Source organism: Talaromyces stipitatus, genomic scaffold (genome assembly GCF_000003125.1).
Source record: "Talaromyces stipitatus ATCC 10500 scf_1105507295541 genomic scaffold, whole genome shotgun sequence".
NCBI classification, from domain to species: domain Eukaryota; kingdom Fungi; phylum Ascomycota; class Eurotiomycetes; order Eurotiales; family Trichocomaceae; genus Talaromyces; species Talaromyces stipitatus.
In genome coordinates this window covers 505,791-531,679 of record NW_002990115.1, presented here as the reverse complement: position 1 = coordinate 531,679, position 25,889 = coordinate 505,791, and the positions used below count along the sequence as shown (strand labels likewise).

Sequence of the window (25,889 nt, the reverse complement as noted above, 5' to 3'; positions counted from 1 at the left end):
CTCCCAGACTGTCTTCGAATAGAAGACGCATCCGATCTGACAACCTGCATCCCGCCGCATATCATGTCTCTCAAGTACGTATTTCCCCTTACCTTCACTACTCTATGTACTAACCTTGTTTCATTCGAAGCATTCTATGCCACACTATGCTTATCCTAATCTTCCGCCCCTTCTTCATCTGGCGCTGGACCACACACCTACGCGACCACCCACTCGCCCTCCGAGCCCAAGTTGTCTGCACCAAACAAGCAGCCGACGTGAACGAAATCTTCCGCGCGTACGGCCGGCTCTTCAACTTCCAATACCAAACCTACCTCGTTTCTTATTGCGTCTACACCGCAGCAACCATAGACGTTCGACTGATGCGTCATGAAGATAGGGGTCTGGCAGAAAAGGCTGCTGATAGACTGGTTGTTACCCTGCGGATGTTGGAGACGGAACTTAAACAGACGCCTGGAATCAGGAGGAGTATTGAGATTATTAGGAGTCATTTGGGGAAGCAACGATTACCTATTCTGAATGAATATGCGATTGATGCACGCCATGAGCAATTGGACTCGAGTCGAAGCAGTAATAACCGGGGAGAGAAATGTCAGGGCTATGAAATCTCTCCATCTACCTTGTCATCGTCATCATATATCCCTTCTTCTTCTCGTTCTGGCATACAGCTGCAGAAGTTACCTATAGTATCTGCACTAGCGCACCATCTTCCTCTTCCCCTTCAATCCACCCATCTCAATCAAAACGCAGATATCTACGAGCAATCCACACAGCAACATAATAACCAAGACATACGGCCAGAAACCCCAGATATAATCCCACCAATCCCTCCAATAACCCTACCCACACCCGGAACCGCAAACACAAACCTAAATCCCGATCTAGCCACCTATATAGACGCCCAGCAACTAAATCGAATCAATATGCCATGGTTCGATTGGAACGTCGACGACTCTGGTGGTGGGTTTGTGCCTGATATGGCTTATTGGGGTGCTATGCAGTATGGTTGAGTTCATTTTGCATTGACTGTTAGTGGAGCAGATAATCTTTATAGCCGTGCTTAGCACAGTCGGGTTGTTTCCGTGTAGAGTTATGACATTATAATGCACATGTAATACCATGTAACTTTGACATACTACCTACCTTACTCTACACGTTCTTTATGGCGATATGCAAGACAATTTAAAGCAAGTGGGTTCATTCATCTCCTCTCTGCCCGACCCTGTATCTGTCTCTACAGTAGCATACAAACCACGAAATGTAGCCACAACACCATCCACATGATAATGGTTCGCTCTCATCTCAAATGATACGGAACCACAAAATAAGGGCAATGCAATGAGATACGGATGAGAAAAGAATAACCCCAACACAACTCAAACCTCAGGGATATCCTGAGTTGGAAGAGAATCAAGGTATCTTGCAAGACACCTATATTAGAATAAAAGTCAAGTAATGAGCTCATGCAGGACGAGAGCACGTAGCGAAGAAAGTTCTTGAAAGAAAAAGGAATAGCGAATGGGTTGAAGGTAAGCGAAATCCGAAGAGGGAGGAAAGATTGGTGTGGTTAGAGTTCCTCGTCTTCGTGTTGCGGAGGTTGTTGAGTATTATTACTCTGCGGTGGAGACGCTGCAGTTATGTTGGTGTTGTTTACGTTGCCGCCGAAATGGCTCCCAGTTGTTCCGAATGTAGTACTAACGGAAGGAGCTGATTTCTCGGTATTCAGTACTTCACTGATATTGTTGGATAAATTTGATCCAAGCCTCTTTCGTAGGCCGTCCTCATCAGCTGTAGAAACACTGGCGCGTGCCTTCTTCATGGGGCTGCCGACATATTCGTTTCCGTTCAGGTCGTCGGGGAGACTCTTCGGGGGTTCAGTATTGGTAGTGGTAGGAGCTGGTGCAGTTGCAGATGCAAACGCATTTGGTGGTGTGGATGATTCATTGGTAGCAGCTGGAGGCGTGGCTACCGATGCAGGGGTGTTGGCGTTAGAGGTGCTGTCGCCCATGGGATCCATTGAATGTTGACGTTTCAACTATAATATACATCAGTATCAAGCTGCGCATACATTGCGTGGAACCAACAGACCTTAATCTTCCTAACGCCTTCGGCCAAATCTCCCTGTCTACGCAGGTCATCCGGAGAAAGATGGGTAGTATCTTTATCCTCATCTTCATCAGCCTTTTCAGTAACAGGATCTTTTTCATCCTCGTCGTCATCGCTATCCATGTCACTCTCGCCGCCCTTTGACTTCTTCCGTGTTTTTGAAGAACTAGCATTGTCGCCTTCGCGATAATTCATGAATCCAACGGCACCACCAGGTTTGAGTGGTCCAAGCTTAGAGAAGTCTGTTGATTTCCTCTTTGCCGTGGACTCTTCGGCTGGTTTCGTTTTTAGGATACCCATTTTTTGTAGTTGACCTGGCCGAGTTAGTTTAAATCCTTCACAAGAATAGTCATAAAAACTCACGTTCACCACGATACATAAACGTAAACACAGCATACGGCTTATCAGTAGGATCAATACCAGTAACAGTCTGCGTACTGATAGTCGTCGGATCAAGCGTCTTCGGCTTCGCAAAGCTGGTTGTATGATCAACATCCGCATTCCCATCAGCCCCCTGTGCTGCCGCATCCTCGTCATCATCATGAGCATCAAACTGCGGTGAGTACTCTCCACGTCTAATTTCTCCAGACGCCAGAACTCGGAATAGCGCAACCTTGATCTGGCCAGCTGACTCCGGAATTGGATCATCATCTGAGTCGGACGACAATTCTTCATCCGACAGAGTTTCAAGAGGAGCTTTGGAATCATTGCCATATCGCATAATCCCCTTATCCCGTCTAAAAGATTCAGCGTCCATCTCCATATCGCCACTTTCTTGGGCTTCACGCTGCAATCTCCGCTTCTCCATTTTCTGTCGACGGCGTTCAATCTTGGCTGCGGCATCTTTGCCTTCCAGATCTAATCCGTTTAGCCATCTCTCAAGTCCGACCTCTCGGAACAAAAATTCTCGTTCAGCGAGTCCTCCACCTTCTGATTCGGGGACACTGACCCATCGGGAATTGACCCATGTCTCTTCACCCCGACGTAATAATGTAGCTACCTCCTCTTTCTGTCGTCCATCAAAGTAGATGTAAGCGGCCACCGTCTCATTCGAGGACCCTGTCAATGGAATATAAGGGCCGATCCATTGCATATGCCCCTTCTCATCAGTCTCACTGATGCCGACCAGTTGGGGTTTAGGGTTCGGGTTTTCGGGCGTTGGTTTGGGTGTGGAATACGGAACACTCTGTCCGGCATTCAGGAGAGTGATGGAGACGGCAAAAGTAGACGCTTGAGCTTTTCCTTCTTCTGTGATTTTCGGTGCTGGAACGGGGATGTAGCAAGCGATCCGGGACTGGCGAGATTGACGCTGTACGGAGAACTCTGGTATTGGGCCGTCCGGGGTATGGATGCTAACTGCCAGCCCTTTGAAGCAAGGCATGGCGGCGGTTTCGCAAGTAAGGTTCTGAGAGGTATTATTGCGGATATATATGTAATCGGTGAAAAAACGCGGGGAACAAATGAAGATCGAGGTAAACCACCAACAAGAGACAAAATCCGAATTTATCGTCTATCCGGAAATCGTAAGAAAGAATTCTTTGTTTAAAAGGTCTAAATTCGGGTTTGCTCGTAAACTGCGAAGAGGAAGTAATCTCAACTGTGTGAGGTAGGAACAGAGAGAAAAGTTCACGATAGTAGATCGAAATCGAACTCGAACTCGAACCGAGCCGCGCAATACGGTAGGGTGTCACAGTGTATATGTACACGATCCGAGAAGAAATCAAATATTCCCAGCAAGGTCCGAGAACTCAAGTCAAGAGCATAACATGTACCCAGTGAAGTATATCACTGGCTCAAGTCATGCCTCCATTTGAGCGGGGTGGGCTGGACAGCCGGACTGATGACGAGATGCTAGTTACAGTACTGCCAGATAGAAGTTGTACGGAGATTGTACTGTAGATGGTTAGAGGATAGGATTTGGGAGAGAGAAAGTAGGATTGGAGCTCTAGAAGAGCAATAAGTAGAGATGAAAGGAGAGCGTGGGTATGGAAAACACCGTTAGGAAGAATATTGTCTCCAGAGAGAGCTTGATTGTTTTGTTTCTGGTGGATTTGTTGGCAGGCAGAAGAAAGGTGGAGCGCAAAGGCGGTCACGGATTGTCTTAAATAGGGGCACGTGATGCGCTTTCAGTTGGTTCTTTTCTGCTTGATCAGAAATAAGAGAATATTTTCTCCTGATCTATTCATGGGTACGTCACTTGATTATTCACTTGTTTATTTGTTCATTTGAATAAGGTCAAACGTGAAAATGCCAGGTGATATTAATCCCTCACATGATGGTTTGTGATTTTAGGGTTACGATAAGAAGAATCAAAAATGATCAATTGTATTGGAATGGCGTACTCTGTCCATATAAGGGTATAATATGAATGGCACAGCCCAAAAAGCAAAGATTTCAGAGCATTAAGATCATACAGTCATTCAAACAAGGCCAACCCAACCCAACCCTAACCATGATTTAGTCTGACAGCACCGACATCCTACTTAGCCGACACCTGCACAATTTCCTCGGCAGTAGCAATGTGGTCGAAGTGGTATAAAGGCTCGAGCTTCACATTCTGGCGCAAGACATATCGCTTGAACCAGTACGGCAATGCAGTGCGAAGTTGGTAGCTCATGTGGCGACGAGTGGGCACCGCAAAGATGTAATCGAGCTCCTCCAAAGTACGCTGCTTGGTCTCAGGCATCCAGAAAAAGATCATCACTAGAGCGGTGACGTTGAGACCGGCATAGAAACCAAAGGCTCCAGTAGGAGTCATGGCGTTGAGCATACGAGGGAAGGTGATCGAGAGAACGGCGGCCCAACCTAGACAGGTAGCAACAGCCCACGACATACCAACCTCACGATGCGAGAGGGGGAACACTTCAGCCGAGTATGTGAACGGCACTGGTCCTTCGCCGGGCGAGTAAAAGGCGGCGAACAGGTACACGAACAGAGCGACGCAGGCCAATTGCTTGGTACTACCATCCGGCAACAAGAAACACAATCCGGCCGTAAGAAGAGTCCATGCCATGTTCGGGAAGGTAAACAGAAGCAATGCACGACGACCATAAGTGTCAATAGTGAAGATAGCGGGGAAAGCAAAGACAAAGTTGACTAGACCGAAACCCCAAGAAGCCCAGTTGGATGAGGTGGCGCTAGCTCCGGCATGGCTGAAAATGGAGGAAGAATAGAAGGCGACAATGTTGATACCGCACATTTGTTGGGCAATCATGACCACGAAGGAGGCCAAAGTGGCTCGGCGGACGCGAGGAATGGTGAACAATTCAATCGCGCGAGTGAGGTAGTTGCTTTTGCCAATGATTTCATTCTCGACCTGGATCTGGGCGTAGATGTAGTAAAGATCACGCGCAGCTTGGATCTCATGGTTACGAAGACGTAGGAGAGAAGCATATGCTTTGCGCATATTGTTGTTCCGAATGTGCCAACGAGGAGATTCCGGGCAGAAATAGACACCAACAAGCAGGGGAACAGCAGGAATGAACGCAGAACCCAACTGCAGACGCCACGAGATATCTCCCGTGTTCATCACAGCCAGGTTGGCACTACATCCCAAGAAAATACCGAACGCAGTCCACAGTTGCCATGACATGACAAGACCTCCTCGAATACTAGCGGGGGTGTTCTCTGCACAGAAGATGGGGATAGTGGAGGCTTTCAAGCCCATGCCGATTCCGAGAAGAATTCGAGTGACGAAAAGTTGAGGCCAGGTCTGAGCGACCGCACCGCCGATGGGGGCGAGGACACAGAAAATAGCAGAGACGAAGATGGTACCGCGACGAGCGATAAGACGGTTGAGGGGGTCGGAGAACCAGCAGCCAATGCCGGCAGCACCAATGTAAGGAGCACTAGTTGGTCAGTGAATTCCTATCAAGGGAAGTGTGAAAAAGAACGTACGCATTCACAACGCCGACAAGCCATTGGTTACGAGAAGCTTGAGGGCCCTTTTCGGGGATTCCAAGAGCATCGGGGAAAGACAAGTTGGCACCGTTGGAGCCCTCTTGATCCCAACCTCTGCCGGTATGATTAGAATTGAGCCTCGGAAACTTGGGGAAGGATCCTTACTGGACGGCGGCACCAATTGAGCAAAGGATAATGGTAAAGTATAGCGCCCAGGGCTGTCTCCACTTGTGAAGGACCTCATTTCGAATGGCCTCAGACTCTTCGTGGGTCAAGCCTTCGACACTGGTGTAGTTGGCCGGGTCACGCGCGACGAGAGCGCCTTTCTTCAATACAGGAAGGATGTCGGTCAGCCCATGAGTCTGCGCGAAGTCATTGACATCGCGAAGGACGTGATGGGGGCTGAGATCAGCGAGAGGGTTCTTGATCCTAGATGATTGTTAGAGCACGCCCGGGTAGGGTAAGTAGCAAGACGTACTTGGCAGAAACGTTGTTGTTCAAGTTGACCCTTTCGACATGACCCTGCTCGGAGTCAGATACGGCCGAGCTTTGCACATGTTAGCATTGGGATACAAGGTAGGTATGCGTCAACAAACCCGTCGGCAGTCTTTTCGATATTCTTCAATGCATAATCAACGGTTTCGACGTCGTGGACCTCGTCCCGAGGACCAATGCCTGCCATCGTGCAGTGAGCACTACCGTGGTGTGTACTGATGGTCTTTGCTGTAACTATCTGGAGTACTTTCTCGGCGAGATTTTCAAAAAGACTTACCCGGAGAAGATAATTGCAGGAAGAGATCAGAAGGAGGGGTAGCTTGTGCTTATATAGCCAGATTTAATCCACAGACTGCACCGGCTAGATCCAGAAAACATGTCCAATAACGGGCACACCCACCTTGCAAAGTCGCAATACTCTGCACAGCACTACGCTTAGACTGGGGTATATCGAGAAGCGGATCCCAACGTCTTGAAATCCGTGAGATGTGCCATACTGATTGGCCAACACGTCGTCCTCAAAGACACTACCGGTAACTGACTAGTGAAACAGAGAAGAAGGCCATGTTCGGTCAACAAAGAAACAGACACGGACGGGTGGTAGCCTTCCTTTCGGAGTACCGCAGCCCTTTCGGCGGGGCCTCCAGGATTTCTCCAAGATTTGCCCATTTATTGCTAGTCAGGTAGTCATCACGGATCCGACCCCGGACAGCTTCAGCTTGATTGATATTAGTGTTGAAATTTGGACGCCACGCTATGTTCTTTAGACGAAAGCGGCGAATAGTTACACAGACATGGTTAACCGAAGACGCGGGCCGGACATACAGCCTCACTGGCCTCAGCCTGGCGAGATGCATTCTTGAGCTGACGAGTCTAAGGCAAATCGTTTGAACAGGACCGCATGTCTAATTACATTATCTCAGGACCTCGTTCGCAAGCTATCTGAAGAAGACGGGAATACGAGAAGAGCTCTTCTCGTGTATTCGGCCCATCGTCCGGTCTCCCACAGTACTACTCCATATGTATGTACCTTACCGGTAACTACCAGAACATCGGACAACAGCAATAGCAGGAAAAATCTCTATCCTGATGGTACACTAGATCCACTCCATCACATCCCTGGAAAACAAGAAGGTTGGAGAATTACTGAAGTGGATAAATGCGGGAAATACTCCATACGGGGTAAAATATCAATGCTTAATTAGGCTTGATTAGGGCTAAGCTTGGTGATCTCTCACATGCAATTCATCTTATTGGGCGAGAGGGATAAGCCATGTTTACGTTAGTTTAATACGTCGTCTGTACATTCTTCGACACTTTGACACGGATCTCTGCTTAGTTCTTAGCAGGATCACGATGCAAGGAGGATGCAACCATGTGTTCACTGCTTAGTCCGGCGAATCTTGTATGACCTTGCTCACGTGGACTTTTCTTGACTCGAACTCGACCTCGACCGCCACAACTCATTGATTCTTATTTCCATGTGAGAGATCTCTTCGTACCAATTGATACAGTATATGTACGGAAGTTTCCGTGCATACGTAAAAATAGACATTTAGCACGGAATGTCCCAATTCAGCTTATGCCAGTACGCAAATAAAATACGTGCTGGTGTATTCAGCCCGTACGGAGAATAGACGCGGTCTAACCACGGGAGCACGGCTCTTAATCAATTAATCTTTTGAACTTGGCCAGCCTTTAAGCTTTCAAGAGAGAATGATCTGCGGATTTAGTATTGGAGTTTATTGATTAGTATTCGTTTATCTCTCAAGCGTTTGAGTATGGTTAAATATGACCGCTCGAATGCATTTATAGCAGTAACAACTCGTGGACCTACCATGACAGACAGGTGTACAATTTCAAGCATAGGAGGATTGTAAATTCTCACCTGAGGAGAAAATGAGGGGAAACATGGAGCCTCTCTTATTTCGTACCAACCGCCCATGGGGATGGCGACGGCGTTCTCCGCGTAATTTACGAGTATTAGGTAGGTATTAGCCCTAGAATACACTAAGAACGCCACGAGGTTGATGGTGTTATCCTATTTAGGCAATACCGTACATGATGCTTCTACGAGCCTCGTACTTGCTTGTGGGTAAAAGTCATGAGATATGACTAACAATTTATCCTGCTATTTCTCCGAGTATCAAAGTTTACTACGTATATACTATGACTAAGTAGTGGATAATGTTGAAATAATACGAACCGTCGAGCCGAGGGAATGAAACAGATCGGTAATGTCAGAAATAGATTCCAAGGTCACTCCTTTCGTCCGTTTATATGTTGTAGGAGCCAATGAAGTAAGGGATGGTGTAGCTGTGATTCACCATGACTGTGCAAGGGACAAAGGCAGAGCTATCAGAAAGCTTATAACCTGCTCACCGAATGCTTAGTATGTAGTGTGGTAAGGTTTACAAGGAATTGTCCTATTTAATCCTTTCTAAATCTCTTCATCTTGCTATCTGCGTGTAACACACCCTTGACTCGACCGAGAAGAAGTAAGCAAAGGGATACTTCACACTGGTAGGACAAATCTTGGTAAGTTGAACGCCACGATATTTCCCAGCTTCTGGAACATTGATTAAGGTTATGGTGGCTTGATGAGGCTTGGACAATAGAAGATAGGGTTCATTTTGACCCTAACATTGGTAATGGGGTAATTAATATGAATATAAATTCAAGGATTGTAAAAGTTAGTGGCATGATCAATGAATAGAGTGGGCTTGCCCATTTATCATGATATTCATAGGATTTTTGTTTTAAGGCCGTGGTAGCAGTTAGAGAACATATCAATGATAGAGTATAGCAGTACCTCATTCAGAACAATAAAGTCCTCTGGTACTTATGCTGATCGCTCAATCTTTTCTTATTTATACACTGTGCGTACATTGTCTTTTTGTCTCTCCCCTTTGATAGTTTTAGTAAAAGCTTTGGTAGCACAAATCGCATTATGCAGCTATCATCTGGGAACCAGTTGAGGAGAAGGGGTCTCCCCGTTGAATCTGCCTGGAAGATGCTGCGATAGCGTGCTCCCTGACTCAATACCGCACAAATGATTGTGTAACATTTGCCTGCAATACATCCTTGATGCTTGACTCCCTGAGTCAAGGCTACCATGTTTCTTCGTTCCCTGCAGACCTTTCCGGTAGATAATCATCAACTCCCTGGTTTTGGGCCCATATGGAGCTCTCTGTATTCCAACAAGGGATACATTAATACAGAAAGAGCCGACACCATGCAACCATTGAGTTTGGACTCATAACCGGTATGTATATTCAGACTCAGAAGCTCTCCTTGGCTCCACACCAAACACCGTCAGTCAGTGCTGCAGTTTCTGTCTACAGCAGAAGAAGACGTACAGAACACAGTAGACCGTTCATAATGCTGCAATGTTTGACTGAAACATCTCCCAGGCTGGCATCTTGCATCTGCTGGCAGAACTTTTGATCAGACTGTCGGATTTATTGTCGGCTCTGCAACTAGGCCCTTGGTTATTAATTAACTCCTGGTCTTTCAGCTATGCTGTTGAAGACTTGTTGTATGGTGAACCACTTATTCGCGAACTTGCTGAACACTCATACACCACTTCGGAGGTAAGCGGCTTTTGGTAGAGCCTAGGTTTTGCGGGAGATGCGGCAAAGTACTTTATCTTCTGGCACATCCAGTTGTATTTACCTCCACTTCAAACCTTTGCGATTGATCAGTCGTGGAAGTGTGTTGGGTTCGGTAACAATTGTACACGGGAAGTTGTGCAGGATGACGCGCCTGGCCATTTGGAGGCCTCAGGCAGTTAGACCGCGGCTTTCTCGGCCGGAAAAACATTGGCATCGTTCTTCCCCCATCTCTGTGACACCATTCCGAGTCCAAAGCAACATGTCTCTACAACGCTCAACAGCTCCATTAGTATGGGTTGATTGTGAGGTTTGAATGTGAACGCCCTCTAAGTCCAGAAAGATCATCACTAATCAGTCGACTCAGATGACAGGTCTCGATCCCGAAACCGACCAAATCCTCCAAATCTGCTGTTTCGTAACCGATGCGCAACTACAACTTATCGAGCCCAATGGCTTCGAGGTCATTGTCCACCAGCCTAAATCCAAGCTAGATGCCATGTCGCAGTGGTGTATTGATACACACGGTAGATCCGGACTTACGCAAGCTGTGCTCGCTTCTACTACAGACGCCGCGACCGCATCGAGTCAATTACTGGCCTATATCAAGCGATACGTTACTGAACCACGGACTGCGTTGCTGGCGGGAAACAGTATTCATGCCGACCGAGCTTTTCTCGCGAAACCCCCGTATTCGCTTGTACTCGAATGGCTACATTATCGTCTGCTTGACGTGAGCACCATCAAGGAAGCAGTGAGACGATGGGGTAGCGATGAACTGCTCCGTGCAGCCCCACCGAAGCGCGAGGTCCATCTGGCTAGGGATGATATTCTTGAGAGCATCGAAGAGATGAAGTATTATCGCTTGAAGCTCTTCGGCGGGCGGTGATGGCTGGGCCCACGTCAGATGGCCGACACATATACCAGCTACGGCTCTCTTCTACATCGTATATTGCAAACAACAATATACGAGCATATATATCGATGGGCAATAAATTCCAATTGCCTCGATAAAAGCAACTGGCTCGCAGTACGGTGAGGACCTGACGGTGAGGACGGTGAGCACGGTGGTCTGCAGGTCTGGATCTGAGAAATAGTCCCCACTCGGTGGCTGATTGTTTGTTTACCGCAAGAAGCGACTTGATCGCATTCGACGTAGAGGAACAAAATAACAATGAGTGTGATAGAAGATAGAGTGAGTTATATTCAATTAAATTGTATCTGTAGTTGTTGTAGTAATCGGAGAGAGAAGTATCGAGAAACAAGCATCGTGGCAGGCGGGGCAGCAGCAGCAGGAGCTCTCCAGTCACTATGACACAAGCCCCTCTTTCCTTCATTTGCCATCCCCGCCATCACTTCTCAACTTCAATTGTCGGTCAGAATTGAATTTTCTCTCTATACCACATCTATTGTCTGATAATCTCTCTAATTCCCGTTCAATTGCAAGGCAGATTCAAACTACCCATCATGTCTGTCCAGACGGTGTCTATGACCCCTTTCCAGGACCAGAAGCCCGGCACGTATGTTATCCCACCACCTCAGTTGCTTGATCACTCGCTCATTCAATCTACAGTTCTGGTCTCCGTAAAAAGGTCGTCGTCTTCCAACAGCCCAATTACTCTGAATCCTTCGTCACTAGCATCCTCCTCTCCATTCCCGAAGGGGTTGAGGGCTCTTTCCTCGTTATCGGCGGTGACGGTCGCTACCACAACTCAGAGGTTGTACAGACAATTGCAAAGATTGGTGCTGCATACGGTGTGAAGAAGCTTTTGATCGGGCAGAATGGCATTCTCAGTACCCCAGCTGCCAGTCATCTTATCCGCAAGAGGAAAGCTACTGGTGGTATTCTGCTTACTGCCAGTCACAATCCTGGAGGTTAGTTCTGTCTGCAGCGTATAAGCAAACAAACAATACTGACTGGCTAGGTCCAACTGAGGACTTCGGTATCAAGTACAACCTTGCCAACGGTGCCCCGGCTCCCGAATCCGTGACCAACAAGATCTTTGAAACGTCAAAATCATTGACTTCCTACAAGATTGCCCAGCTCCCAGATGTTGATCTTACTCAGATCGGCACCCGCAGCTATGGTCCTCTCGAGGTCGAAATTGTCGACTCGGTCACTGACTATGTTGACTTTATGAAGGAGATCTTTGACTTTGATCTCATCCGTAACTTCCTAAACACCCACAAGGATTTCAAGGTTTTGTTCGACGGTATGCACGGTGTCACTGGACCGTATGGTGTACGCATCTTCCAAAAAGAATTGGGTCTTCCCGCATCGAGCACCCAGCACTGCGAGCCAAAGGCCGACTTTGGCGGCGGCCACCCCGATCCCAACTTGGTGTACGCACACGAGTTAGTCGAGGCTGTTGACAAGAGCGGTATTCAGTTTGGTGCTGCTAGTGATGGTGACGGTGACCGCAACATGATTTACGGTGCCAACACATTTGTTTCTCCTGGAGACAGCTTGGCCATTATTGCTCACCATGCCAAGCTTATCCCATACTTCCGTGACCAAGGCGTTTATGGCCTGGCTCGTTCTATGCCCACCTCCGGTGCCGTTGACTTGGTTGCCAAGGCTCAGGGCCTCAAGAGCTACGAGGTTCCCACTGGATGGAAATTCTTCTGTGCACTCTTTGACAACAAGAAGATTTCTATCTGCGGCGAGGAAAGTTTCGGAACTGGCAGCAACCACATCCGTGAGAAGGATGGTGTCTGGGCTATCGTTGCATGGTTGAACATCATTGCCGGTGTGGCCAAGCAAAAGCCCAACGAAACTCCCAGCATCGCTTCGATTCAGAACGATTTCTGGAAGACCTACGGCCGTACCTTCTTCACCCGTTACGATTACGAGAAGGTTGATAGTGACGGAGCTAACAAGGTCATTGCTGACTTGACCGAGCTGATCAACAATGATTCATTTGTCGGGTCAGAAGTTTCTGGTCGCAAGGTCACTGATGCTGGTAACTTTTCTTACACCGATCTCGACGGAAGTGTCAGCAAGAACCAAGGTCTCTACGTCAAGTTTGACGACGGCAGCCGTATCGTGGTTCGTCTGTCCGGTACTGGTAGCAGTGGTGCCACCATCCGTCTCTATGTTGAGAAGCACGAGTCGGACGCAAGCAAGTACTCTATCCAGACTCAAGAGTACCTCAAGGACAACATCAAGTTGGCTATTGACCTTCTCAAGTTGAAGCAATACATTGGACGTGAGGAGCCTGATGTCAAGACCTAATCTTGACTTGCGAGAGGTCTGTCATGACAGTGTATACAGTATTTCAGTTAGCGGTCGTATAGTAATCTGATTAGTTCATAGCATAAACAATGCAAGACATGCATGCAACACACGAGCATTCATTAATTCTATAAATCAAACAATAGTTTTCATATGCTGATCCCACCAATCCTGCCACCTAATAACCTTCTCCTCCCTCCTCGCCTCCTCCGCCGCAAAAACGACCGCATGACTCCTAACAGCCTCCTCAAGCGTACACCCAATAAACTCCCTCTGCGCATCCCTCACGTCCCACCCTCGTTCCTCAACAGCCTGCACAGCCCCAATAAACATCCTCGTCAACCCCCAATCCCCACCACCATGCGCCTGTTCCTCCTTTGGATTCTTGGCCTTGGGGATTTCAACGGTCGTAAACTCATTCGTGGCGAAGGAGAAGTATCTGATTGTCCTGCTGTCGTATTCGATTTCGCCTTCAGTACCGTATATGCGTCCCCTGCGCTCGCATTGTTTCTCAGTGGGGGCGATCATGTGCAGATTTGCGGCTTTCGAGAGTCGCGGGGTGTAATTCTCTGCCGATGTGCCTTTGGGGGGGTCTTCGTCGTCCCATGTGATTGTCACGAATTGGTCGTCGCAGACGTTATTGTCTGATTCCCATACGCAACGACCATACCATGACCTAGCCGCGATTTCGGCGTCCGGTGTGGAAGCCTTGTCGTAGTCTTCTGCCAATGCGTCCATGAGCAATTTCTCCGCTGCATTCTTACCGGCTGTCTTGAACGTATCCTCAATATCAGGACATACAATATGCAACGGCCAATCGGTCTCGCCTTTATCGAGTTGTCTCTCCTTGTATAACCGAACAGAGCTATAGTTACATTTCCGCTCAATCGGACAGGAGAGACAATTCGTCGCCTCTCCGGCTTCCTTGGGTTTCCTCTTTTTCAGGAATTGGGTGAGTTTTCCGGTCGATGAGATTGTGCGTGGAGCATGTGGAGGGATATCCTTTGGTGCGCCTGGTGGTGGTGAAGAAAGTAGCCAGACCAAGAAATCAATATCGTGGCATGATTTTGTAAGTAATGATCCTACACCTGCCTGAGTCTCGCGCCGCCAGTTTCCGCGCACGTAGCTGTGCGAAAAGTGCCAGTATCCGACTGGTTCGACGTGTTCGACAGACACGATATCGCCAATCACACGTTCTTCTAGCAGCAGCTGACGCAGTCGCATATTATGCGGACTGTAGCGCAGAACATGCCCGATAGAAAACACCTTTGACGGCGCAACGTCTTCCTTGCCCTCCGGCACGAAGGCGCGATAAATAGCAAGACAATCATCCAAAGACGTCGCCAGCGGCTTTTCGCACAATACATGCAAATTCAATGGGGCAATTGCACGCATAATATCAACATGCATCTCATCCAAAGCACAGACAAACACCCCCTCCACACCGAGGGGGACATTCTCTTCTCCCTTGGAAAGTCTTTGACGACGTTCCTGTTCCCATTTAAGCCAATCCAGCCAGTCGGTGAATGCTTGGCCATCAGTTGGTTTGTTTGTACCCCAGATGAAGCGTTCGCCAAACTCTTGCCTATTGTAAGGGCGTGGTTCAGCGACGGCGTGGATTAGTGCTGAGGTGGATTCTGTGACTGCTTCGGCGTAGCGATGTCCTCGAGACCCGGCGCCGATGACGAGGAATCTTAGCTTTTTATCGCTGGATGTGGTTTTGATGGCCATTTTGAATGAAGTATTTTGGATTTATTCTATGTTTAAGTGATCACAGAGTATGTCCCAGGGAGACAGACCCCTCACTTGATAAGCATCTCCGCACCCCACGCTATTCGTGGGTTACTAACCCACGTACTGTGATTGGTCTATCTATATATCATTGAATTGCTTCATTCGTTCGATATATCTATCTTCTATGAACACTGAGCCAAACTCTCATACCGATTCCCCAACCCACAAAACGCCTTCTGCAACTTCTCACCCTCCCGACCACAAAAGTCGACATCCGTCTGCTCCCCTAACACATCCTGCAACGCCCATGCAATCCTCTCAGCTCCGAGTCGCGCTCCCTCCAGATTCGGCGCCGCCGGTCCCAGACGTAAAGACGCAAGACGTCCTGTGACGAATAATGGGACATCCGGTTTCCACATGAGATCATCCGTTAAACATAGAAGTCCGTTTATACTTTCAATTGGATAATCGCGATTCATTGACTGGAGTAGACCCATCTCATTCGCATCTGTCTTCATACCCGTTGCGAAACAGACGTAGTCAATGCGATCTGGGAAATTGGCTATAGGTGGGTCTGTGACTATCTTCCACGTCTGTGTTCCTGAATCGAACTTTTTGCTACTAATCACGGTTTGGGTGTGGATTGATACACGGTCTTTGGCCGCGAGTTGTTTGAGGATCTTCTGGTAGCGTGGTGTTATACTGCCTCCATTGCGAGCTGTTTGTATCATCTCAAAGCGTTCTATCTCATTAGCACATGCTTGAGGAGACGTAGATGGATTTCTCACCTTGATCATCGTCAGCTGACCAGAAAACAGCTTTGTCGTAATTCTTAAACTTCCCGACCCAATTCAGACTAACATCAAAATGTTTAATTTTCAAATCACCTCTCATAATATGCCAGACTTTAGTAACGCCTCTGGCTATAGCCATATCGGCGAATTGTGCAGATGACAATCCGCCACCTACAACAACCACATGTGTCGTCTGCCGATTCTCAATCTTCCGTGCAAGAGCCGCACTAGGGAATTTGACACCCACTTCCGAGCTGTGACAGGCACCTAGTTCTTCATCAGAGGATAAATTCCAAGGCATCATCTTGGTCAAACCGGGTCCCACGGCTAGAACTACCGCTCTACTGTGAAACGATTTTCCATGAGTAGTCGAAACTGTGAATAGTTTACTATCGTCCTTTGAACCTTGGACTTCACCGAATGTGATATCGCATACTTCCGACCGCTGAATTGGTACCGATTCATTATCAAGTCCGTATCGCGCAATGATGGAGTTGCAGTAATCAGCAAACAAACTCGTCGAAGGCGTAAAGTAATCTTTTCGATCACGTTCATTGATTTCAGCTTCTCGGGGGAATCTACCTGATATCAGCCAAGCATCCTTTGCAAGGAGAAATCTTCACGTACTGAGATATATTGCGTATCTTCTTCCTCTTATGCTTACTCAACTCCTGCCCAACACATCCCGAAAGTTCAAACAACTCCTTCTCCCTCCCCGTCTCTCGCGTATAGGCCAACATCCCATCCCGATCCGCAGGGTCAACATGAAAGAACATCGGACTACGCAAATGCTCAATTCTCAAAGCCTTGAAAGCCCGATGCCATCGTTCCATCCATCGACTACCGGAACTATCCAATACCAGAGTTGAGTATGTACTGCGACTGTTGTCGTTCGCACAGCACCTCTGAGTCTTGTAGTAGCTTGACTCAGCGAGCGGAGCATTGTATAACCGTTTCGTTTTTGCACGTGCTAGACTCATTTTTCCCTGGTGTTTTTTGATCCAGTGGTATCGCTGATGCTCTTCGTCGGTGAACATGGCTGAGGGCGTTTCTTCGCGGAGACGAGCCGCGACGGCGAGACCACAGGGTCCGGCGCCGATGATTATTATGTCGAAGACTTCGTTGTAAGTTGACATGAATGCTAATGATGTTGGGGTAGGGGAGTGCAGAGATGTTTATGCTTTGAAAGTATGAGTTAAGCCATGGTTGTGGGAGATGGTATTAGAATGAATGTGTTCAAGGTCCCTACGCGGATTAAATGAGACAAAGGTACTCATTTGATCTATTGAGTACCTTCATAGTCAGACCTATCCTCAGCAAGCTACGCCATACATCTACCGATGGTTGATATCATATGATAAGCTACGAGTACCTTGCGAGGAATCTAGCACGTTTGAGGTACTCTGTTTCCTAGGTCACGAATTGGGAGTTCAAGCATTGTATGAGGATTTGGTTATTGAATATTATAAATAGATCATTGTGTAAGTGCAAATATGACCAGATCAGGGAGATTGGATGCAAATTGGCGGCACGGGTACCGGATTAGGAAATACTGTACCCTAATGACTTCAGGTCCATTCTATCCTCGTTACGCTTCGTTTACTGGCTACACGCTTTTCCGTGCTCTAGTCTACGCTTTATAAAAATTTTAGGTCAATTTTTTTTTTTTTTAAATTTAGGTATTAAACAAATATGTACATGCAGCGACGCCCTAGCATTGGGGTCATAAGCGAGTGTATAATGCCGGGTATCGTAAAGTATCAACAACAAATTCTCCATGCTATCGTCCATTATGGACTAGAGGTAGGCAAAATGACAACTAAAATACAAATCAAGTCCTGTCTTGTATGTGAATGAGCTTGACGGGCAGTGTCTGTATTCTCTGCTTAAGAACTAGGCCCACCAACAGTGACACCCAAGACGGACGGATTCGCAGATGAGACAGTACCAGAGGCATTCTCACCATCACCGGAAGGATTAACGTCATCATAAGCAAAAGCATAACCCTTCCCATCAACCTCATACTTGTGCACAATGGCTGAATAAAAGTTCGATGGCCCAGAGGTGTAGTACGAATCTGCTCCAAGACTGGGTTGAACGTCACCACCGGGAAGTAGTAGAGTACCACGGTTAAAAGCAGCACAAAGACGGGGAACAGTAGCCTGATGAACAGACGAGTCTGTTGGATTGGTCACGAAAGGACCGGAGTTGCAGCCGAAGATATCAGCGGTAGATGGCTTGCTGTAGTTGATACCGTCGTCGGGGCATTGAAGCGTATCGCCACTGACGGTGCAAGAGACGTTACCGGCATTATTCTGCGTGTCTATGACAAGCGGTTTGCTGGTATAATTGTCCCAGACCTCGTTGACGTAGTCATCAAAATAAGTCTCAAAGCCGCTACTCTTGTTAGCAGCCATGTAGTCATTCGGTGACAAAACACGCATCACAGTGCCGTTGATGGATTGACACAAAGCATCCCAGGGCAAACTGTCCTTTACAGCTTGAGCAGCCAGATCATTGCAAACGTTAGTTACAGCGTCTGCTTTGAGACCGAGTGCGGTCTGAACGCCGTTGGAGGTATCTGTGAGTGACATTCCCAGCGGTAAACCGACAAAGTCGACGTAGCTAATGTTGGCGTAAATACCGCCGTCGGCAGTATAAGAGAATTCAATAAAGCCCCAGTTGATACCGGCACTAGGATCAGCAGGGTTACTCTGCGACGGCTGAACGACCGAGAAACTGCCGTTATCACCTGCAACGGTGAAGAATTGGAGCTCGCCAACAGCGAACCATACACGTGCTGAGACCACATAGCTTGGGATCATGATTGTGGTGGTTAACCCCTGGGCATTGAGTGGGATGGCGACGGACTCGGTGACGGGTGCAGGGGTACCATCGGCATTGGTTGATGCTGTAGGGTAATACCACAAGAAGTTTGGGGTCAGCATGACAGGCGCGTTGTTCTTGTTAGGGTCTTGACCGTTGATGTAACAGTTCACATTGCCGGCGATGTTGTTGGTGATGGTGAATTTCAATGCGGTTCCATTTGTGGCGTGTATTCCCTGGGTCTTGCTGGCTGATGCTGATATCGTTCCGTTGATTGTATCCTGGGCATTAATAATAAGATCAGAAGCATCTCCGGGGTGCAACTCTGTTGGGCGAGCAACTGTTGGTGCAATGATGCTCAAAACAGTGGCCACGACCACGGCGTACTTGCTTAAGCCGAGCATGATCAAGTAAATGACTGGAAGGGTTCTAGAAAGAATGACCTGCTTCATAAGCAATAATACAATAGATGTATCAAACACCTTGAATAACAAGTAAGGAATGAAGAGTGCAAACCAAAGGAATGAAATTTGCACAACCACCTTGGCACCAACAGTGTCTCGAACACGCACTCAGAGCTTGACAGTAGATGTCTACAATAGAAGCGTCTATGAAGGGTGAGAAATGTCTCTTATTTATCTTCTATGCCATCATGACTTAGTGGAACGCTATGGGGTGACAAGATCGACAGTAGCAAATAGCAGCTAATGCATTGTGCCCCCTCTTCCTGGCAGCATGGCATTGTAATGAGAATCCGTTAGGTCAAGCTGGTCGAGCCATAATTTGGATTTCTGAAGTGGGCACTGACAGCAGCGCAAGGTGTCGAGATGGGTCTGAACTTGAATACCAATTCTAGATGCAGAGGTCAATGCCCGTATATGATTGGCTCCATCATGGCATATTTTGCTTCAAAGGGTTATGGAATCCCCTACTGGTCTTTTTTTAGTTGTTGACTCCACAAGTAGCCGAAGGAATCTCATGACAGTGCACAACGGCCCCTGTTCAGGGTAGTAACGGACTGTCATCTGGGGCATCGAAGTAACAAAGTGTAAAGCTTGCATGAGACTAGTACCTAGTCAGGTAAAGAAAATTTTCAGGGCACCAGGATGGGATTCATGAACAACGTTGCAGATTGGAGTATAAGTTTTATGATCCTGGCCACTAGTCTGGGTATGAAACCCTTGGAACGGCTCATCTTCAAGGGCAGTATTACATTGGCAGGTATCCCGGAGACTAGCCGGGTCACTGGATATTCCTTAGTACGGAGTCATAAATTCTAATTTTGGTTATTAGAGTGGTATTCTCATACGTTTATTTGAATACAAATCGAGTATAAAGTGTGATATTCGCCATGTTGATCCGGCAATGGTAATAATCGGGTTGTTATCAATACGGTCGTGCGTATTAGCCCTAAAAGCGGACCAAGCCATCAAACGCCTCTTGGTATATCTGCCTACGATATTAGAAGAAATAACGTGGTAGCCACGTTAAGCCACTGCGATCTTACTCGGATTTTTGGACAGTTATGTGTAACGGTCCTCTGAGTCTAAAAGTCGTAGAAGAAAGATTCAAAGGAACCGGAGGTTGCAGAATTCTCTACACGAAATGACCGTTGTCAGCGCAATAACTTTTCAGGATAGATTGACTGATTATTTGGTACACATTAGCAGGGTGGTATGTATGTACCTTTCCTTCTTTGCTTAACCAGTTGATGGTTCTGATCGTCACTTGACCTAGTTCTCGGTGCAATGGCTTCAAGTGCATTAGAAGGCCGTTACCCCAAATTATTCGAGATTGTAAAAATCGCGTGGCTTATTGAAGAACTACTCCTTTGATCGTGATTCCTTGAAGTAACAGCCGAACCGTGGAACGGCCGATGAATTGAAGCACAAGACCATTCTGAAGCCATTTCAAAGTTCGGTCCAAGTTCTCTTCTTTATTTTCTCTGGTTTATTTCTGGGCGCCTAGCCTTTGAAGGCATCTCGAAAATTCCGTGTAGTACTTACTGAACAGTGAATGGAAATAACATACGGTTCTGGGATGTCCAGTCAGTATTCGGAAATCCGGCCCACTGTTCACCATTCAATATTGGATCAATATTGGATTCCCACACGTCCAGAAAATAACCACCAATTACATATCGCATAAACGATATTGCTGACGGATCGTCCTCTGTGGTGGCATTATCCTTCCAACAGTCGTATCAACTGCAACCCTAAATTTGAACAACCAACCGCATACATAACTTGGTTGAAAGATCAACAGGAACAGAAATATTTGAGAAACTGTCATCCCACTGTCAAACTGAAATAAATCAAGCGAATTGATTTAGAGTACATACCTAGTCTTAACATCATAATACTAACGCTCATAGGGTGCGAATGAAGAACATCATTGGCCAAGCCAGCTCGGTTCCTGCAGACCCCAAAGGATCAAGTCTAACAGTCCAGCGTTTTAGCGTTGACATTAAATTCCTTAGCGTCTTGAGAAGATAGTGGTGACTGAATTAAGGAGTTGGGTTCAATTCGGTCTCGACAAATCAGATGTTGATATCGAATTATTGCGTTGAGCTCTCAGGAGTGCATACTATCTCATCATGTATCAATATTTACTTTGGTTACATCTCGCGAATGACGGGAATCACGATCTACCTTTTCCTATTATCTGCAAAATCATCTTGGCCACTGGAGTCTGGATTACGTAGCTGATATGATTATGCTCGATCTGGTGGCTTGGTGGCTTGGTGGCTTGCATTAGCAGTCTAGCATATCGATCCCAAAGATCGAAGCTGACCTTTAGAATATGATTTAATAGCATCTATGGAATATGATCGTATGAAATATTCCCATCAGTCACAAATCTAATTGTCTAAGCACAATGTTGAGCGGGTCGATCCACTGCCAGGTGCCCATGTGATTAGGGCTTTCCTTATCCGATGATCTACAGGACGCACGTTACATCCGGACTTTACAGGATGGGTTACGTCTCACTGTACCTAGGTAGGTATTTAGCTGTATGGTCCCAGGAAGGGAATTTTGTCGTATCATTCCTCTCGAGGTCTGGGAAGATCGCGCTCAATTGTCGATGTATTACCATAATTAGGGCTTTTTGAATTTCACTGAGTGCCCCAAAAAAGGGCGTCAGAATTGAACAGACCTGAGTACAGAGTCCGGGGAAGACTGGCAGACGCACTGCAGGCTTGGTAGTTTCATACTTGCCTGGAATTATGGTTATGCCAGATTACAAGCCCCGGTACGAGCCAGTTGACGTACCAAGTACGATGTCAGGAAAACGAAAGAATACAGGAGATAATATCAAGTCAGGAAAACGAATTCGCCACTACTCTAGAAGCTTGTAGAAATAAACCCCTTTATAATTAGAGCAGAGGAATATATGTCTCGCAAATATACCATGCTTGCAGATGCAGAAGCCCTGCAAATGCAATAATGCACTAAAAAACCAAGACTATTCGAAGGCCTATGTGCAATCAAGAGAGAGAAATATTTCTATCTCACTCTTCCAATTTCGATTTATGGACTTATACTAATAGATCTATGTTTCTGGGTTTTTGCCGTGATCATTGACCGTTTTAGCATAATCGCTTAATGGAATATGAAGATTGGCCAATATGTGAGAGTCGGGACTTTTGCAAACATAGGGTTATTATCGCTCTTTTTGAGAAATAACTCATCGTAGAGATCATCTAGGTACCTTTCTAAGCCTCTTGCGACATGTTATGCACACTCCCTGTTGTTTCATTCTCTCGTGGCCTTCGAGTTCTGTTTGAGTCATAGGGCCACGTTTTCCGCCGCTTTTCAAAGGCGGAAGTTCATAGTCTCGAGAGGGCCCAAGATACTTCCTCTTCTGAGGTGCAATGGTCGTCGAGGTAGGTGCTTCCGAACCGGAAGATATGGAAATCTCAGGTTTTATAACCCGACTCTCAAGATATTCTCGAAAGTCTGAATAGGTGGACTTGTGCTCAACATTACAGCAGGAACAATATAACAGTCAAATCATTATATACCGAAGGTGGCCCCAGACCGTTCATAGAATGACATGGTATATATTGTTATTACACATGTGGCCAAACAACACAACATAAATACATTCAAAAACCAAAATTCCCACAACGCCATACAAAACTCATACAAAAAAAAAAATAAATAATAAACATTACTACGGTAATTTCCTCCCAATTCCAATACCCCATTTTCACAACCCAGTCCCTTTTCTCCCCCTTTTCCCTTTCCCGTTACCCTCACCACCATCTTTATTAATCCCTTTAGGCCTCGTACCCTCTCTCCTATGCCACGCATCCTGAGGCATAATCCACCCTCTAACTCTCTTCGCCTCCCTTTTTTCGCCCAGTTGCGGTTCCGGGATCCATTTATCCTTTGGCTCAGGAAGGATTCGTTGACGACTGAGTGCGCCTGGACCGCCGACGTTCAAATGCCCCGAAGGTTGGGATGGGAGGGGCATGGATTTGGAGAGCATTAGGAGGAAATATAAGGCCAGGGTGGCGGTTAGCGGGACTCCGTTCAGACCGTCGGTATGGTCTTCGGAGGATGAGGAGAGGGATGTAAGGCTACTGCTGCGACTGTGTGTGGATCGTGTATCGTCAAAAGTAGTGGAAGAACATGATGACGAATGCGGTGGTGTAGCGGATCGTCTTTTTTGTTCTTCATGGATATTATATGAAGCGGATTCGCGCGTTGCGATTGGGGAGGAGAGTTCGAGGTATCCGAAATAGGGCACATCATCTCCCTCATCGCATCCCGCACGAACACAGACGAGTTCGATTTCAGTGATGATAAATCCATATCGACATGAATGTTCTCGCATACATCGCTGCAAATGTGCAAGACCACGTAAATACTCAACCCGCCGATGAGGAGGCTCATTTCGCATGCCCGTGTTCCACCGATCAAAACTCTTCACAATACCCACTACACGGCCACGTCGGGAACCGGAAGCCGTTACGTCAGTGTCAGAAGCATAATTAGCCAGAAAATGAGGCCCGTTTGCGCCCCGAGTACCAGACGAATTCGCATCCGGAGAGACATACAATCTCATATGGTCTGGGCCCTGTGACACGCGCAACGCAGCATTAATACGCGGCGCATAAATGTCACCCACCAGACTGATAAGCGCATTCTCGCTTTCGGGGGTTAGCCTCGACGCCGTGATTAGTGGTGGCTGCGGGGTAAGATGGCTCGGAATAGGAGTTTTGAGCAGCTGGGTCAGACCATTGATATCGTTGAATGTGTTGAGGGAGAATGAATACCAGCTGCGGAGTTGGCGGATGTCCCACCAAAAGTAATCATTCAAACCGCGCGTGGGGCCGTAGTTGACTGTGCGCACGAGCTTGACGGCTGGGGTGGTGTTGGTCAGATAAGACAGTAGGGTAGTCGAGGATGTAGGTGATGCTAGTGGGGGTGCAAGATATCCGACTGGCGAAGGATGGGCGCTGTGGACTCTGAGATAATCGTAATGCTGAGGAGAGGGTATGGCGTTGTAGGCCTGTTGTGATGGTAGTTGGACCGGGCAGGGAACTTGCACGGAGGGAACCTGATGGTATGTTGGAAACACAAAGGAAGCAGGATCGATGGGGCTGATGGGAGATACCTCAGGCTGAGAGACATATTTCGGAAGTTGTCTATAAGTCGGATATCCATATCGAGACAGAGTAGCTTCATCAATGCTAGAAGTTGATCCGGACCGAGAGTGGCCTGCAGATGGCACACTCTTGCGCTTATGAGCAGTGGTCAGGGCGATTGGAGACGACAGTCCTGACGAGATAGTAGGGTTATGAGGCGAAACAGGGGAAATCAAGCCACTACAATCTGGCGCAGATGGAGTATCAATCACATTCCGCGACAGACTCGGAGCAGTCCTAGCAGTAGGGTACGGCATATAACCCGGCGGATTACGAGTATTTGATAGCACTCGCCGATGACGCCGAGGACCAACACTGCCTGAGACAGGTTCGAGGACAGCGTCCTGAGTCCTGATTTTGGGAAGAAGTTGAGGTCCGTGTTGATAGTTTGGGGATGTTGATGTGCGTGGACTAGTGATGTTGGTCATGATGGACTCTGGTGAGGAGTCGTGAGAGTGAACTGAAGAGCCGGATGTGTTGCGGCTGTGGGCACTTCCTGGTGCTGAGCCTAGACCTGGGCCCATAAGATGCATTCTGGCCACGCCGGGTGGTGTTGTTGGTAGGTAGTAGGAGTCTTCTAGAGACATGTTCTAGTAGTTGTTAGCCATACTCATACCTGCGTACATCAGGTCGAGCACTTACTGTGGTCACGACGGTAAGTCAGAAGAGGCCGGCTTCTGATATGAACAATGTTGGTGAAAAACGACGGTATGGATGTTGGTGTTGTATGGCAACGAGATAATCAAAGAATGAATACTATTGTCGATGCAATGATTGTTGCATGAACAAAAAAAGTCCAAGTCATCATCTCGAGGAATTGTTCTCGGGTTTAAATGCTCAAACAACACGACGCATCAACAGATATCCATCCACAAATATCCCAACGAAGAAATCTGAAACACAACCCTAGGAGCTTGGAGGCTCCATCCTGATGCCAGATCATGTTTGATAGTTTGAGCCTTCGGCACTCAGGGGCAGAAGACGTACACGATCCATTCACGAACAGGTGCCTCATATTGAAGAACGACGCGCGAAACCCCATACACGATCGAAGGTATCTCTGCGCGTCAGGATTGCTAAATCTGGAAGCTTTTCATGTTTCAACTGATCAGATCGGGTATAGTCATGTTAATCTTCCGATCTTGTTTCTATAATCAGTAACAGTGATTGACATTGTTGATCTGGAGAAGATGCTATTAATAACATGGTAGGGCTTGATAGTCGAGTAAGGAGGGTAGGGCGCTAGATTGTCTGCATTCTATTTTTGTTCTGTTGCAAGATCTCAATGTGAAGCAGATTCCAGCGGTAAAAGCAATGCTCATCTCAGAGCAAAGAATATGCCATGTTGGATGTATAGAGATCACCGAAATCGACTGTTTGGGGAAGCGCCTCGGCGAACTCTGTGACAAAGACCTCTAGCCAATGCTCTGTCTAAGCGCCGTCTTACCCTATTCGTACACTCGATACAACAAATCAGAATACACTTCTCGACAGTTTCAGAATTTCTGAGAATATACTGTTTCTATTTTGAA

At 47.2% G+C, this 25,889-nt stretch overlaps 9 protein-coding genes across 10 annotated transcripts, besides 2 other annotated features; 3 read left to right on the top strand and 6 right to left on the bottom strand.

Annotated features, from left to right (window-relative positions):
• Window positions 1-63: 63 nt before the first annotated feature.
• TSTA_025180 (uncharacterized protein) lies at window positions 64-1,054 on the top strand (the record flags this gene model as incomplete). The annotated part of the gene is made up of 2 exons (XM_002479586.1): window positions 64-74; window positions 131-1,054. 2 exons carry the CDS (start codon window positions 64-66, stop codon window positions 1,008-1,010), a joined length of 891 nt encoding a protein of 296 aa, XP_002479631.1. The 3' UTR covers window positions 1,011-1,054.
• Window positions 1,055-1,158: 104 nt separating this feature from the next.
• Window positions 1,159-3,487, bottom strand: TSTA_025170 (uncharacterized protein; the record flags this gene model as incomplete). 2 transcript variants are annotated; one of them, XM_002479584.1, is made up of 3 exons in its annotated part: window positions 1,159-2,035; window positions 2,089-2,420; window positions 2,470-3,487. In XM_002479584.1, 3 exons carry the CDS (start codon window positions 3,485-3,487, stop codon window positions 1,568-1,570), a joined length of 1,818 nt encoding a protein of 605 aa, XP_002479629.1. In that variant the 3' UTR covers window positions 1,159-1,567. The 2 variants fall into 2 exon arrangements, with proteins under 2 accessions (XP_002479629.1, XP_002479630.1); XM_002479585.1 differs by having other exon boundaries at window positions 1,159-2,420.
• A 931-nt stretch (window positions 3,488-4,418) lies between these two features.
• TSTA_025160 (galactose-proton symport, putative) lies at window positions 4,419-6,688 on the bottom strand (the record flags this gene model as incomplete). The annotated part of the gene is made up of 5 exons (XM_002479583.1): window positions 4,419-5,954; window positions 6,004-6,120; window positions 6,172-6,435; window positions 6,485-6,553; window positions 6,603-6,688. 5 exons carry the CDS (start codon window positions 6,686-6,688, stop codon window positions 4,586-4,588), a joined length of 1,905 nt encoding a protein of 634 aa, XP_002479628.1. The 3' UTR covers window positions 4,419-4,585.
• Window positions 6,689-10,360: 3,672 nt separating this feature from the next.
• Window positions 10,361-11,345, top strand: TSTA_025150 (RNA exonuclease Rex2, putative). The gene is made up of 2 exons (XM_002479582.1): window positions 10,361-10,422; window positions 10,480-11,345. The coding sequence occupies exons 1-2, from the start codon at window positions 10,375-10,377 to the stop codon at window positions 10,999-11,001; spliced, it is 570 nt and encodes a 189-aa protein (XP_002479627.1). The 5' UTR covers window positions 10,361-10,374; the 3' UTR covers window positions 11,002-11,345.
• A 121-nt stretch (window positions 11,346-11,466) lies between these two features.
• TSTA_025130 (phosphoglucomutase PgmA) lies at window positions 11,467-15,116 on the top strand. Its single transcript, XM_002479581.1, has 3 exons — window positions 11,467-11,632; window positions 11,686-11,987; window positions 12,038-15,116. The coding sequence occupies exons 1-3, from the start codon at window positions 11,580-11,582 to the stop codon at window positions 13,345-13,347; spliced, it is 1,665 nt and encodes a 554-aa protein (XP_002479626.1). The 5' UTR covers window positions 11,467-11,579; the 3' UTR covers window positions 13,348-15,116.
• Window positions 13,483-15,078, bottom strand: TSTA_025140 (NAD binding Rossmann fold oxidoreductase, putative; the record flags this gene model as incomplete). The annotated part of the gene is made up of 1 exon (XM_002479580.1): window positions 13,483-15,078. One exon carries the CDS (start codon window positions 15,076-15,078, stop codon window positions 13,483-13,485), a length of 1,596 nt encoding a protein of 531 aa, XP_002479625.1.
• A 147-nt stretch (window positions 15,117-15,263) lies between the features above and the next one.
• TSTA_025120 (FAD binding domain protein) lies at window positions 15,264-17,011 on the bottom strand (the record flags this gene model as incomplete). The annotated part of the gene is made up of 3 exons (XM_002479579.1): window positions 15,264-15,823; window positions 15,870-16,453; window positions 16,503-17,011. 3 exons carry the CDS (start codon window positions 17,009-17,011, stop codon window positions 15,264-15,266), a joined length of 1,653 nt encoding a protein of 550 aa, XP_002479624.1.
• A 519-nt stretch (window positions 17,012-17,530) lies between these two features.
• Window positions 17,531-17,553: a sequence feature (AT_rich).
• TSTA_025110 (uncharacterized protein) lies at window positions 17,547-19,312 on the bottom strand. Its single transcript, XM_002479578.1, has one exon. It carries the CDS (start codon window positions 19,151-19,153, stop codon window positions 17,762-17,764), a length of 1,392 nt encoding a protein of 463 aa, XP_002479623.1. The 5' UTR covers window positions 19,154-19,312; the 3' UTR covers window positions 17,547-17,761.
• A 3,538-nt stretch (window positions 19,313-22,850) lies between these two features.
• Window positions 22,851-22,872: a sequence feature (AT_rich).
• TSTA_025100 (uncharacterized protein) lies at window positions 22,856-24,983 on the bottom strand (the record flags this gene model as incomplete). The annotated part of the gene is made up of 2 exons (XM_002479577.1): window positions 22,856-24,934; window positions 24,974-24,983. The coding sequence occupies 2 exons, from the start codon at window positions 24,981-24,983 to the stop codon at window positions 22,914-22,916; spliced, it is 2,031 nt and encodes a 676-aa protein (XP_002479622.1). The 3' UTR covers window positions 22,856-22,913.
• Between the last annotated feature and the right edge of the window lie 906 nt (window positions 24,984-25,889).

Coding starts and splice junctions, on each gene's coding strand:
- TSTA_025150 (XM_002479582.1), top strand. CDS start 10,375: ATGTCTCTACAACGCTCAACAGCTCCATTAGTATGGGTTGATTGTGAG. Junction 10,423..10,479: donor TAGTATGGGTTGATTGTGAG/GTTTGAATGTGA, acceptor CAGTCGACTCAG/ATGACAGGTCTCGATCCCGA.
- TSTA_025130 (XM_002479581.1), top strand. CDS start 11,580: ATGTCTGTCCAGACGGTGTCTATGACCCCTTTCCAGGACCAGAAGCCC. Junction 11,633..11,685: donor CAGGACCAGAAGCCCGGCAC/GTATGTTATCCC, acceptor TTCAATCTACAG/TTCTGGTCTCCGTAAAAAGG. Junction 11,988..12,037: donor TGCCAGTCACAATCCTGGAG/GTTAGTTCTGTC, acceptor CTGACTGGCTAG/GTCCAACTGAGGACTTCGGT.
- TSTA_025110 (XM_002479578.1), bottom strand. CDS start 19,153: ATGAAGCAGGTCATTCTTTCTAGAACCCTTCCAGTCATTTACTTGATC.